This window comes from Pristiophorus japonicus, chromosome 1 (assembly GCF_044704955.1).
Source record: "Pristiophorus japonicus isolate sPriJap1 chromosome 1, sPriJap1.hap1, whole genome shotgun sequence".
NCBI lineage: Eukaryota > Metazoa > Chordata > Chondrichthyes > Pristiophoridae > Pristiophorus > Pristiophorus japonicus.
This window is the reverse complement of record NC_091977.1, coordinates 17554582-17569037: the sequence shown is the minus strand read 5'-3', so window position 1 is coordinate 17569037 and position 14456 is coordinate 17554582. Positions and strand designations below refer to the sequence as shown.

General features: G+C 43.8%; 1 protein-coding gene across 1 annotated transcript in view; it reads left to right on the top strand.

Annotated features, from left to right (window-relative positions):
- lrpap1 (low density lipoprotein receptor-related protein associated protein 1) overlaps positions 1 to 14456 on the top strand; it is a 47184-nt gene that overhangs the window by 1106 nt on the left and 31622 nt on the right. The window contains exons 2-3 of the mRNA XM_070894580.1: positions 6097 to 6241; positions 6884 to 7014. Coding sequence (XP_070750681.1) covers positions 6097 to 6241; positions 6884 to 7014 — 276 coding nt within the window. The remainder of the gene's footprint in view (positions 1 to 6096; positions 6242 to 6883; positions 7015 to 14456) is intronic.

Genomic DNA, 14456 nt, shown 5'->3' with positions numbered 1-14456 from the left:
TGGATAGAGTGGATAGGAAGGACCGATTTCCCTTAACAGAGGGGTCAATAACTAGGCGGCATAGATTTAAAGTAATTGGTAGGAGGTTTAGAGCAGAGTTGAGAAATGTATTCACCCAGAGGGTCTGGAATTTATTGCCTAAAAGGGTGGTAGAGGCAGAAGCCCTCAACACATTTTAAAAGTACTTGGATGTGCACTTGAAGTGCCATAACCTACAGGGCTACGGACTGAGAGCTGGAAAGTGGGATTTGGCTGGATAGCTCTTGGTTGGCCGGCACGGACACGATGGGCCGAATGGCCTCCTCCTGTGCTGTAAATTTCTATGATTCTAGGAAGCAAGCTGACTGCTCAGGTAGGGCTGTAGGTATCTGCGGGCTGACTGACCTTCCTAAATCTGTGACTTTGTTTTATTTCCAAGGGGGTAGTAGAGGGTGGGAGTGAGTAGATGAACGGTGTGCTCTATATTTGGACTTCACTCCCCTTTATTTCAAAGTGATGCCAACACAGTAATTTGATTTTGACATTCTGTTTATAATGGCGGATACAGAGCGACTGCCCTTTAGTAGCGAATGAGTCTGAAATAAAATCAAGTGAAACACCTTCACAATTACTTTACTTCTGTAGAGGGACAGTGACTTTAAACAGTCTGGCTCTAGAGTTGCAAATAAGAAAACAAGGTTGCAAATATCTTCCCTCTGAGTTATGGCAAATTTAGTTTTAGTAACAACTTGTATTTATACAGCGCCTTCAACAAAGTAAAACTTTCCAAGGGTGCTTCACAAGTACATTATCAAACAAAATTTGACACCGAGCCACATGAGATATTAGGGCAGGTGACCAAAAGTTTGGTCAAAGGTTTTAAAGAGCGTCTTAAAGGAGGTAGAGAAGTGGAGAGGGTTAGGGAGAGAATTCCAGAGCTGAGGGTGCAAGCAGCTGAAGGCACTGCTAATGGTGGAGCGATTAAAATTGGGGATGTGCAAGAGGCCAGAATTGGAGGAGTGCAGAGATCTTGAGAGGATTGTAAGGCTGGAGGAGATTGCAGAGATCAGTTAACAGCAAGCCCGAGGAGGACGTTTTCTCTGTTTGTGGGATTCAGTTCATGAAATAAAAGAAGCCACTTCTCTTCCAGTTGTTTTTACTCTTTTCTCCTTCCCCTATCCCCTCATTTACTCTGAAAGTGATGTCTCCTTGCTTGGGTACTGTTCCACGGGGACTGAGCGCTTTCCTATAACTGCGCATGTGTACAAATTGCTGGGTAGCAATGAAAATACCTTCTGACTTTCATTGCCCCCCCCCCCCCCCCCCCCCAGATGTGCTGATGCTGGTTGCAGCATTCCTGCTAAGACCAATTGCTGGGATGTTCCTGGTCTGTGGGACAGCTAAAATTTGCTGAGTCATCGGAGGGAATGAGGGGTGGAGAGAGTGTGCTTGTTTTTCCACTGGATCTCGGCAGTGCTTTAGTTCGCTGGTTTCCCTGGGTGATGGGGCACTGCAGCGATGCCACAGATAGACACTCTGTGCTTTACTGTACACACTGCTGCTGTGTTCACATTGTAACTGATTATTGAGATAGTGACTAGGACAAGCAAGTAGGAAAATAATTGCTGTAGTTAACAAGGACTTTTAACCTTTTGAACTCGGGTCCTTCAAAGTTTTGAAGTGGTATTTATTATTAACTGGAGCCTAACTGTTCAGTAATGCATCAACTAAAATTACATGGAGCAACATAGCTGGTAGTTGGCCATTAATATGCTTGGAAGAAAGCTCTATTTAATTAGGATTTTCTCTTGTTTTGACTACTACCCAGTTCATTCTCTCTCTTTCTGTTTTGTTCTCTGGCTTGCTTGCTTTCTCCCTTGCTTTTTCTCTCTGTCTCGGTCTTTTTCAGTCCTATAAAGGGCTTACCACCCAGTGTCCGGACAAAGCCACAGATGCTGATGGACTTGCTGTGTATTTTACATTTTCAGTAATTTTCTTTCTCTCTTTCATCTCATTTTTTTCTTGAATTTGATTTCGACCTTATTTCATAGAATCATAGAAATTTACGGCACAGAAGGAGGCCATTCGGCCCATTGTGTCCGCGTCAGCCTGATCCCACTTTCCAGCTCTTGGCCCGTACCCCTGTAGGTTACGGCACTTTAAGTGCACATCCAAGTACTTTTTAAATGTGGTGAGGGTTTCTGCCTCTACCACCCTTTCAGGCAGTGAGATCCAGACTCTACCACCCTCTGGGTGAATAAATTATCCTCAACTCTCTAATCCTTCTATCAATTATTTTAAATCTATGTCCCAGGTTATTGATCCCTCTGCTAAAAGAAATAATTTTGTACATAATTAAGTCTCCCCTCAGCCTCATCTGCTTCAAAGAAAACAACCCCAGCCTACCCAATCGTTCCTCCTAGCTAAAATTCTCCAGTTCTGGCCGCACCCTCGTAAGTGCCTCCTCTGTGCCCTGGCAAGTGCCTCCTCTGTGCCCTCGCAAGTGTCATCACATCTTTCAGATAACCCAGAAAACTGGAATTTCACCCTGGAGTCCTGACTCACTGCCTGGTACAGGTCATTGCTGTTAACTGGCGATAGTTCTTTTTATAAAATCTGTGCATAACGTTACTGGTTACTCTTGTTGATCTTCAGGGTACAGTGGATATGCTCTCAGTTTTTATTCCTTTTCTTGGCTTCTTTCCATAAGGTGAATTTTCTGTTGCATTACTTGCATTTATGAATGGCTCAGCATTAACTACTCAGAATGCTGTTCAATTCCTCCCGTGTGCGATATTTTGAGCAAGTTCTGATAAGCAGATTTCGCACAGCACTTTATTTTGTTTCTCAAATGTTACTTGCAATGTTACTGCTGCTCTTTGGCCTCAACGCGGCAGTTGAGAAGGGACCTTTTATAAAATGATAAAATAAGTAAATAGAAAGAAAGAAAAACTTGCATTTGTATAGCACCTTTCATGACCAGCCGGTGAAGTACTTTTTGAAGGGTAGTCACTGTTATAATGTAGGAAATGCGGCAGCCAATTTGCGCACAGCAAGCACCCACAAACAGCTATGTGATAATGACCAGATCTGTTAAAATCCAGATAAACCATAACCTAGGCGAAGGCAACACTTTCAAACTAGCGAAAGAACAACTTGGAGCTAATGCAAGTCATTTCATTGCAAACTGCAACATAAGTAATAGACTTATGGATAGGATAGTGGAGGCAGAATCTTTGGACTGTTTTAAGAGCCAGTTGTATGCTGTTTCAGGTTAGACATAATCTAATTGAATGGTGGAACAAGCTCAAGGGGCTGAATGGCCTCCTGCTCCTGTGTGATGTCAAGGTTAAAGCTTTTGGTCGATTGATGAGCTAAGATGTGCTAAATGGCCTCCTGCATCTGTATTTATCTTGTCCAATGCAGTAAGCATTGCAGGTACCTTTTTAAAAGAATAATTAAACTTTGCATTTCCACAATATAAGTTGTACACGTTTAAATCTGGCCACGTAACTGTTCATGATTTGTTTTGTGGAAAAAGTAAGCAGTATCTTTTTAAAATTAATTTCCTCCTCTCCTCTTCTGAAAAGAAAGAACTTATATTTATATAGCGCCTTTCATGACCACTGGACGTCCCAAAGCGCTTTACAGCCAATTAAGTACTTTTTGAAGTGTAGTCACTGTTGTGATGTAGAAAACGTGGCAGCCAATTTGCACACAGCAAGCTCCCACAAACAGCAAAGTGATAGTGACTGGATAATCTGACTTCTACTGGGGTACATGCTGTGGTTGTTGCTCGGCCTTGACCGGCTCACTCAGGCAGTGTAAGCCCAAACAGCGAGTCTTGCTTTCTGACAATACTGTACGTGACAGGACAAGCCTAATCCCATCTTCACATGAGATTTCACATATGTATTCCTCCTGCAACCCCCCCCCCCCCCCCCACAGGCCTTCCTAACCTGGCATACTGAAGCCAAAACCAGGATAGACTCGCGATCAGATCCGCGACTTCGTGGGTGTGCTGCTGACTGGCAAAATCAGCTGAGTCATCAGCGTGTTATGAACAGTGGCTCTCACATGAAACCTGGCAAATGGGTTAGTGTCTCATTTGCTGGCCCCGAAGAACGCTATCAACAGAGATTGCGTGATCCCCGTGGCGAGAGGTTTGCCTTTTTCGACGTTCATTCAATTTCAGCACTCTAATGGGATGCTGCATTGGCGTCAACAAGCTGTCTAAGCAGCCAATCACAATGCAGAATTCTCAGGCAGGAAACCAGGAAATGATAAGCTGCTTTTATCCGGACTTTTAAAAAACGTTCGAGAGTGAATTGAAGATTGGGACTCTCGCATGAGGATATGATAGCACCTGAAATATCATGAATAAACTTTTTAAAAAGAGAAACTTTTTTTTGTTTTTTTTTTAAAAAGAAATTTTAATTTATATCACAATGGAGGAACTTGACACTCCACAAATATAAAAATCAGTTTTTCAGGGCCTTAACGTTCGTTTAGCAGCAAATGTGCTGTTAAAACCCCAGTTACACCTATTCCATGTAAGCCTAATATTCAATGGGGTATCACCACAGAAAAGCCCAAGTTTTCATCAGTTTCCCAGATTACAAGGATTGCCAGCTATGGTGGGGAAAGGACAGCCAATGACGGAGCAGTGAATGACTGCCGCAACTTCAGGATTTCCGCGTTGGGATGCGCACATGCTACATCCCAATGTTGCAGTCAGTTTCAAAGGGGTAATGATGACGAAAGCTGTTAGTTCACCGTTATTAACCACCGCAAATTCCGGCCCATGATGAAAACTGGCAGCCTGTTACTCTGGGCTCTCCACCCACAAGAAGTTAAAAGGGGAGCTGTGTTCTTGGTGTGAACGGATAGCAGCCTATACTGCCATCTATCATTTTTGTTGTATTGACTTCATAATTTAATTTTAATCTGGTTTAGAAAAGCCTCCACTAACAGTAAATATCAGCTTGGCTCAGTTGCTGGCATTCTCGATATGGAGTCAGACACTGATGGGTATGAGTACTACTCCAGACTAGGGACACATCGTGTAGGTTGACATCCCAGAGCAGAGTTTTTTGCAGTGTCTGAGGTGCCATCTTTGGGACGAGGCATTGAACTAAGACCCTGTCTACCTGCTTCACTGATTACCAAAGATCCCATGACACGATTTGAAGAGCAGGGACTTCTCCTACTGTCCTGGCCAATCAACACCATGAACAAGAATTACATGGCCATTCATTCATTTGATCTTTGTGGTTGCTGCGTTTGCCAAAATAACAACCGTGGCTGCAATTCAAAAAGGTGCCCACCTGTTGCAAAGTGCTTTGGGACATCCTGAGCAAGTCATAAGGTGCGATTTAAAAGTCCATTTCTCAGTGAGTGCCTTTCCACTTTAACGGAATGCTCTACCTCTTGCCTGTTGAGCTTTAGCCCCTGCGCACCCCCCACCCACTGGTGCAATTGGCGTTTGACTTTGTTCTCTTCTCTCTCTCCTCCTAGAAACATAAGAGCAGGAGTAGAACATTGAACCCCTCGAGCCTGTTCCACCATTCAAGTAGATCATGGCTGATCTGTACCTCAACCCCATTTACCTGCCTTTGTTGCTTCATCCCTCGCTACCCTTCCCCAACAAAAGTCTTTTCGATCTCAGTCTTGAAAGCTCCAATTGTGCCCCGGCATCCACAGCCTTTTGGGGGAAGAGTTCCAGGTTTCTAGACCAGAGTTTTGGCCAAGGGTCATTGACCCGAAATGTTAACTCTGCTTCCTCTCCACAGATGCTGCCTGAGCCGCTGAGATTTCCAGCATTTCTGTTTTTATTCCAGATTCTACGACCCTTTGCGTGGAAAAAATGCTGCTTGATTTCCCTCCTAAATAGCCTGGCTCTAATTTTAAAATGGTGTCCCTTTGTTCTTGATTCACTCCCACCACAGGTAATAGTTTCTCCGTATCTACCCTATTGAATCCTTTTAATGTTTCACACACATCATCAGATCACCGCTCAATCTCCAAGACCCAAGGGGAATTCTTCCTCCCCTGCATCCAGTGCCACCAAATATCAGAACTACATATACATATATTTCCTTCTGTTTCTTTCTGCAGCTCCAGTTGTCTCCTGTAAAACAGGCCGAGCTCCACAGTGACCTGAAAATCCAGGAGAAGGACGAGTTGAACTGGAAGAAGTTGAAGGCTGATGGTCTTGATGAGGACGGCGAGAAGGAAGCCAAGCTGCGGCGTAACTTCAACGGTAAACCCTTGATGTTGGTTTATGGAGATAGCAGGGTCTGCGATCACTAGATCCCCGGAACCCGTGGCTATGTGTGTGTGTGTGTTTCTGGGGATGGGTGGATAGGAAAGATTACATTATACATTTTTTTTTAAAAAGAAAGACTTGCATTGATATAACGCCTTTCACGTCCTTTGGAGGTCCCAAAGCGCTTTACAACCAATGAAGTACTTTTGGAGTGTAGTCACTGTTGTAATATGGGAAACACGATAGCCAATTTGCACACAGCAAGCTCCCACAAACAGCAATATGATAGTGACCGGATAATCTGTTTTAGTGATGTTGATTGAGGGATAAATATTGGCCAGGTAGCTCTTCAAAATAGTGCCATGGGATCTTTTACGTTCACCTGAGAGGGCAGATCATGCCTTGGTTTAACGCCTCATCCGAAAGTGTGGCACTCACTCAGTTTTGCACTTGAGTTTTGGCCTAGATTTTAGTGCTCAAGTCCCTCGAGTGAGACTTGAACCCACAACCTTCGGACTCCGAGGCGAGAGTGTTCCCCACTGAGCCACAGCTGACACAGTTATACATGATTCTTCAGGTTTAAGATAAAATAACCTAGCCAGTAATGTTTGCCATTACTTTTTTTTTCCCGTGCAGTAATCCTCACAAAGTACAGACTTGATGGACGGAAGGATGCTGTGTCCTTAGATACAAATTATGTGAAAGATTCAATGGACTCTGAAAATGATGTGTTTGATGATCCAAAACTGGAGAAATTGTGGAATAAGGTTGGTGGTTGTCTTTTGAATCAAAACTAAAAGGATATCTGTTTAAAACATAGATCCCTAACTAAGAGGGCAGTTATTGCTTCTCCAGAGCAGGCTTGAACACAGCCACAAAGAAAGAAATATAGCACACTATCCCCAAACTTCAACGCAATGAATTTGCGTTTTGTAATGCAGTGACTTATGTACTCTAGAAATCTTCTTTGGTTCAGCATCATCGGACACTCCCATAAGTGGAGCTTATGGCACTATGTTCTGCAATGAACCTTTTTCTACCCGTTATCTAAGCAAAAGACAGCAAGACCCCGGGATCGTAACTGAGAACGCTTACTCTGCAGGTCATTTATTGGACAGTATCTCGTGCCGCCACATATTACTCCTTTGTAAGCAGACTTGAAGCCGGGAATCTCTGGCTGTGAACGAACCATTCTAGTCAACAACTGATCCACGGTTAGCGCAGTAGTCATGTTACTGGACTGGTAATCCAGAAGCTTGGTACCGGCGAACAAGTTCAGATTCCACCATGGCACCTGGAAATTAAAAAAAACTGCTTTCCGTAAAAGTGACCATGATCGGATTGTTGTTAAAAACCCAACTGGTTCACTCATGCCTTGGTCTGGCCTGTGGTTCTAGATCTACACTGACGTGGTTGACTCATAACTGTCCTCTGAAGTGGCCTTAGCAAGCTACTAAGTTGTCTCAAACCACTGTGCAGCAGTTCAAGGAGAAGACCCACCATCAATGTTTCTGCTAAGCTGCACAGATGCGCAGTGTTCTGGAGGTCCCGCGCAGGCTGGTCACCGGCTTTTGAATGGGAAAACCGCGCATGCGTGGAAATGTGAACCGGTCGGGCAGCCTGTTAATTTTTTTTCGGGTGCGCTAGCCCGTTAACAGGGTACTACCACCTCAGGGCAACTAGGAGTGGGCAATAAATGCTGGCCTTGCCAGCGACGCCCACAACCCGAGACTGAATAAGAATATTTACGTAAGAATGAACAGGAAAACAAAGTGAACTATGCATTGCTCTGTACCCCTCAGCATTGAAAATGATAAAGATGTCACTGGTTTATTCTCTAAATTTAAAATATAGACTCACATCTTACTGCTGCTTATAAACTAGCTTAGCTAGAGACTGAAACACTACACATGACACCCAATATAATCCATAATTGGAAACCTCTGCTTTCGACACAGATCTATCGTGGTCAATCATTGAAGCTGTCCTCTTTTCAAAGCTATCCAAACATGACTCATTCAAATCCACTACCACAGGCTTGAAGCCTGATCCTTTCATCGGAGTCAAGGTGGCAGGGGACCAAATTATGGAGCCATGAAACAAAAGTCAGTCGTGACTTTCTGTCAATGACATTAGATCCAACAACCATTCGTATATATTGAATGGAAAGCCTGTCTTTGACAATAGGAAAGATATTTTCAATTAAATACACCAGCTTTAGTCATTTAAACAAATCACACTTTCGATAATCAACTGTAGTGCTCCTGAACCACTGGCCTTGTGGAGCCCTCTCCAACCAACCTGTCAAGTCTGAGCCATGCAAGTTTAAAACTCAGCGCAGACACTAGGAGATGGGCAATAAATGCTGGCCTTGCCACATCCCGGAACGAATATTTAAAAAAAACTACATCATGGAATCATAAGGCACAGAAGGAGGCCATTCGGCGTTTCGTGCCAGTGCCGGCTCAATTCACTGTCACACGCCAGCATTTTCCCCATAGCCCTGCAAATGAGTCCTCTTCAAATACATGTCCAGTTGCCTTTTGAATGTTCCTATGGAATCTAATTCCACCACCCTTTCAGGTAGTGCGTTCCAGATCTTCGCAATCCCCTGTGTGAAGAACTTTCTCCTCATTTCCCCTCAAGTTCGTTTAAATGTTTTAATTCTGTGACCTCTGGTTACATAAAAACATAAGCATTAGGAGCAGGAGTAGGCCATACAACCCCTCACGCCAGCTGCACCATTCATGGCCTATCTTTAACCTCACTCCACTTTCCCGGTTGTTCTCCATATCCCTTCATTTCCCCTCGAGTCCAAAAATCTATCACCGCTTTGAATTTATTCAACGATTCAGCATCAACAGCCATTTGTGGTAGAGAATTCTAAATATTCACAACCCTCTGAGTGACGAAGTTCCTCCTCATCTTAGTTTTAAATGGCCCACCCCTTATCCTGAGACTCTACCCCTTAGTTCTAGACTGTCCAGCCAGGGGAAACAAGCTCTCAGCATCTACCCTGTCAATTCCCCCTCAGAATCTTGTATATTTCAATGAGATACCCTTTCATTCTTCTAAACTCCAGAGAGCATAGTCCCAATCTACTTAATTTATCCTTACAGAAACATAGAAAATAGGTGCAGGAGTAGGCCATTCGGCTCTTCGAGCTGGCAGCACCATTCAATAAGATCATGGCTGATCATTCACCTCAGTACCTCTTTCCTGCTTTCTCTCCATACCCCTTGATCCCTTTAGCCGTAAGGGCCATATCTAACGCCCTCTTCAATATATCCAACGAACTGGCATCAACAACTCTCTGCAGTAGAGAATTCCACAGGTTAACAACTCTGAGTGAAGAAGTTTCTCCTCATCTCAGTCCTGGATTTGTGAAAGGGAAATCATGCTTGACAAATCTTTTGGAATTTTTTGAGGATGTTTCCAGTAGAGTGGACAAGGGAGAACCAGTTGATGTGGTATTTTTGGACTTTCAGAAGGCTTTCGGCAAGGTCCCACACAAGAGATTAATGTGCAAAGTTAAAGCACATGGGATTGGGGGTAGTGTGCTGACGTGGATTGAGAACTGGTTGTCAGACAGGAAGCAAAGAGTAGGAGTAAATGGGTACTTTTCAGAATGGCAGGCAGTGACTAGTGGGGTACCGCAAGGTTCTGTGCTGGGGCCCCAGCTGTTTACATTGTACATTAATGATTTGGACGAGGGGATTAAATGTAGTATCTCCAAATTTGCGGATGACACTAAGTTGGGTGGCAGTGTGAGCTGCGAGGAGGATGCTATGAGGCTGCAGAGTGACTTGGATAGGTTAGGTGAGTGGGCAAATGCATGGCAGATGAAGTATAATGTGGATAAATGTGAGGTTATCCACTTCGGTGGTAAAAACAGAGAGTCAGACTATTATCTGAATGGTGACAGATTAGGAAAAGGGGAGATGCAACGAGACCTGGGTGTCATGGTACATCAGTCATTGAAGGTTGGCATACAGGTACAGCAGGCGGTTAAGAAAGCAAATGGCCCAATCAATATGTAGATTAAAGTCACCCATGATAACTGCTGTACCTTTATTGCACACATCCCTAATTTCTTGTTTGATGCTGTCCCCAACCTCACTACTACTGTTTGGTCTGTACACAACTCCCACTAGCGTTGTCTGCCCTTTGGTATTCCGTAGCTCCACCCATACCGATTCCACATCATCCAAGCTAATGTCCTTCCTTACTATTGCGTTAATTTCCTCCTTAACCAGCAACGCCACCCCACCTCCTTTTCCTTTCTGTCTATCTTTCCTGAATGTTGAATACCCCTGGATGTTGAGTTCCCAGCCTTGGTCACCCTGGAGCCATGTCTCCATGATGCCAATTGCATCATATCCGTTAACGGCTATCTGCGCAATTAATTCGTCCACCTTATTACGATTACTCCTCGCATTGAGGCACAGAGCCTTCAGGCTTGTCTTTTTAACACATTTTGTCCCTTTTAGAATTTTGCTGTAATGTGGCCCTTTTTTGCTTTTTGCCTTGGGTTTCTCTGCCTTCCACTTTTACTTTTCTTCTTTCTATCTTTTGCTTCTGCCCCCATTCTACTTCCTCCTGTCTCCCTGCATATGTTTCCATCCCCCTGTCATATTAATTTAACGCCTCCCTAACAGCACTAGCAAACACTCCCCCTAGGACATTGGTTCCGGTCCTGCCCAGGTGCAGACTGTCCAGTTTGTACTGGTCCCACCTCCCCCAGAACCGGTTCCGATGTCTCAGAAATTTGAATCCCTCCCTGCTGCACCACTCTTCAAGCCATGTATTCATCTGAGTTACCCTGTGATTCCTACTCTGACTATCATGTGGCACTGGTAGCAATCCTGAGATTACTACCTTTTAAGGTCCTACTTTTTAATTTAGCTCCTAGCTCCCTAATTTCGTCTTGTAGGATCTCATCCTGTTTTTTACCGATATCATTGGTATCTATATGCACCAGAACAACTGGCTGTTCACCCTCCCTCTTCAAAATGTCCTGCAGCCACTCCGAGACATAAAAACGGATAGTAAAAGCTTTTACAGATATATAAAACGGAAAAGAATGACTAAAGTAAATGTTGGTCCCTTAGATGAGAAGGGGGATTTAATAATGGGAAATGTGGAAATGGCTGAGACCTTAAATAATTATTTTGCTTCGGTCTTCACAAAAACCATGCCAAAAATTGCTGGTCACAGGAATGTGGGAAGGGAGGACCTTGAGACAATCACTATCACTAGGGGGGGTAGGCTAATGGGACTCAAGGTAGACAAGACCCCTGGTCCTGATGAAATGCATCCCAGAGTATTAAAAGAGATGGTGGAAGTTAAAGCAGATGCATTAGTTATAATCTACCAAAATTCTCTGGACTCTGGGGAGGTACCAGTGGATTGGAAAGCAGCTAATGTCACGCCTCTGTTTAAAAAAAAAAGGGGGCAGACAAAAGGCAGGTAACTATAGGCCGGTTAGTTTAACATCTGTAGTGGGGAAAATGCTTGAAACTATCATTAAGGAAGAAATAGCAGGACATCTAGATAGGAATAGTGCAATCAAGCAGGTGCAACATGGATTCATGAAGGGGAAATCATGTTTAACTAATTTACTGGAATTCTTTGAGGATATAACGAGCATGGTGGATAGAGGTGTACCGATGGATGTGGTGTATTTAGATTTCCAAAAGGCATTCGATAAGGTGCCACACAAAAGGTTACTGCAGAAGATAAAGGTTCGCGGAGTCAGAGGAAATGTATTAGCATGGATAGAGAATTGGCTGGCTAACAGAAAGCAGAGAGTCGGGATAAATGGGTCCTTTTCGGGTTGGAAATCAGTGGTTAATGGTGTGCCACAGGGATCGGTGCTGGAACCACAACTGTTTACAATATACATAGATGACCTGGAAGAGGGGACAGAGTGTAGTGTAACAAAATTTGCAGATGACACAAAGATTAGTGGGATAGCGGTTGTGTAGAGGACACAGAGAGGCTGCAAAGAGATTTAGATAGGTTAAGCGAATGGGCTAAAGTTTGGCAGATGGAATACAATGTCGGAAAGTGTGAGGTCATCCACCTTGGGGGAGAAAAAACAGTAAAAGGGAATATTATTTGAATGGGGAGAAATTACAACATGCTGTGGTGCAGAGGGACCAGGGGGTCCTTGTGCATGAAACTCTTTTAGGGATCCTTGTGCATGAATCCCAAAAAGTTAGTTTGCAGGTGCAGCAGGTAATCAGGAAGGCGAATGGAATGTTGGCCTTCATTGCGAGAGGGATGGAGTACAAAAGCAGGGAGGTCCTGCTGCAACTGTATAGGGTATTGGTGAGGCCGCACCTGGAGTACTGCATGCAGTTTTGGCCACCTTACTTAAGGAAGGATATAGTAGCTTTGGAGAGGGTACAGAGACGATTCACTAGGCTGATTCCGGAGATGAGGGGGTTACCTTATGATGATAGATTGAGTAGACTGAGTCTTTACTCGTTGGAGTTCAGAAGGATGAGGGGTGATCTTATAGAAACATTTAAAATAATGAAAGGGATAGACAAGATAGAGGCAGAGAGGTTGTTTTCACTGAGCGGGGAGACTAGAACTAGGGGGCACAGCCTCAAAATACGGGGGAGCCAATTTAAAATCGAGTTGAGAAGGAATTTTTTCTCCCAGAGGGTTGTGAATCTGTGGAATTCTCTGCCCAAGGAAGTAGTTGAGGATCGCTCATTGAATGTATTCAAGTCACGGATAGATAGATTTTTAACCATTAAGGGTTACGGGGAGCGGGTGGGTAAGTGGAGCTGAGTCCATGGCCAGATCAGCCATGATCTTGTTGAATGGCGGAGCAGGCTCGAGGGGCTAGATGGCCTACTCCTGTTCCTAATTCTTATGTTCTTATGGAAGCACTTTGTGTCTAATCTATCAAAATCTTTCATAATTTTGAAGACCTCTTTTAGGTCGCCCCTCAGCCTTCTATTTTCTCCAGAAAAGAGACCCAGGCTGTTCATTTTTTTTTGCATCTGCCACGTGCCTGCCTACATCTATTGAAACAGTAAAGGGTAGTATTATCCATACAGAGCTGTTCAGTGAATGTCGGGGCGGGGGCGGGGGGGGGTTTTACTTTATCTTTGTACAGTCTGTTGGACATCCTGGAGAGACCTATGTTGGGCACCTTGGGGAGTTGAGGGTTAATAGTCGAACTACTTTGTAGCGTGGAGCAACAGGCTTTCCAATATAAACAGGAGAGCTTTGAAGTGTGGTGAAAGGAAGGCTTGTCTTCTGATGCGAAAAACGCTTGTGTAAGGAAATATGTGTAGTGCTGACGTCAGCCATGAGTGATTAAAGTGTAACTTTAGGGTAATAAAACATGGGTAGAGGAATCCATTAGCTAATGTATAGAAAGTTAATGGTTGAGAGGACCAAATGTAATAAATCCAAGTTTGCTGATGATACAAAGCTAAGTGGGAATGTAAGTTGTGAGGAGGATGCAAAGAGACTTCAAGGGGATATAGACAGGCTAACTGAGTGGGCAAGAACATGGCAAATGGAATATAATGTGGAGAAATGCGAAGTTATCCACTTTGGTAGGAAAAATAGAAAAGCAGAGTATTTTCTAAATGGTGAGAGATTGGGAAATGTTGGTGTTCAGAGGGACCTGGGTGCCCTTGTACATGAATCACTGAAAGTTAACATGCTGGTACAGTAAACAATTAAGAAAGCAAATAGTATGTTGGCCTTTATTACAAGAGGATTTGAGTATGAGTAAAGATGTCTTACTGCTATTATATAGGGCCCTGGTGAGACTGCACCTGGAGTATGCAGGGAGGATGGTTCCCCTGGCTAGGGCATCTAGAACCAGGGGTCACAATCTCAGAATAAGAGGTCGGCCATTTCGGACTGAGATGAGAAGAAACTTTTTCACTGAGGGTGGTGAATCTTTGGAATTCAAGGGATATGGGGACAGTGCAGGAAAGTGGAGTTGAGCTGGAAAATCAGCCATGATATTGAATGGTGGCCTAATTCTTATGTTCTTCCTAACAATGTTGAAGTGTTTATAAGTGTTAGGTCAGGAAGTCTTGTTTAAGGGAAGTAACTTTGAAGTAAGCTATAAGCGTTTACATGAATACACTGTCTTCAAAGGATTTGGGAATAGAGACGTCATGCAGTCTTATGACATATACCTTTTTGATGTAGGTAAAATATAAAGGAG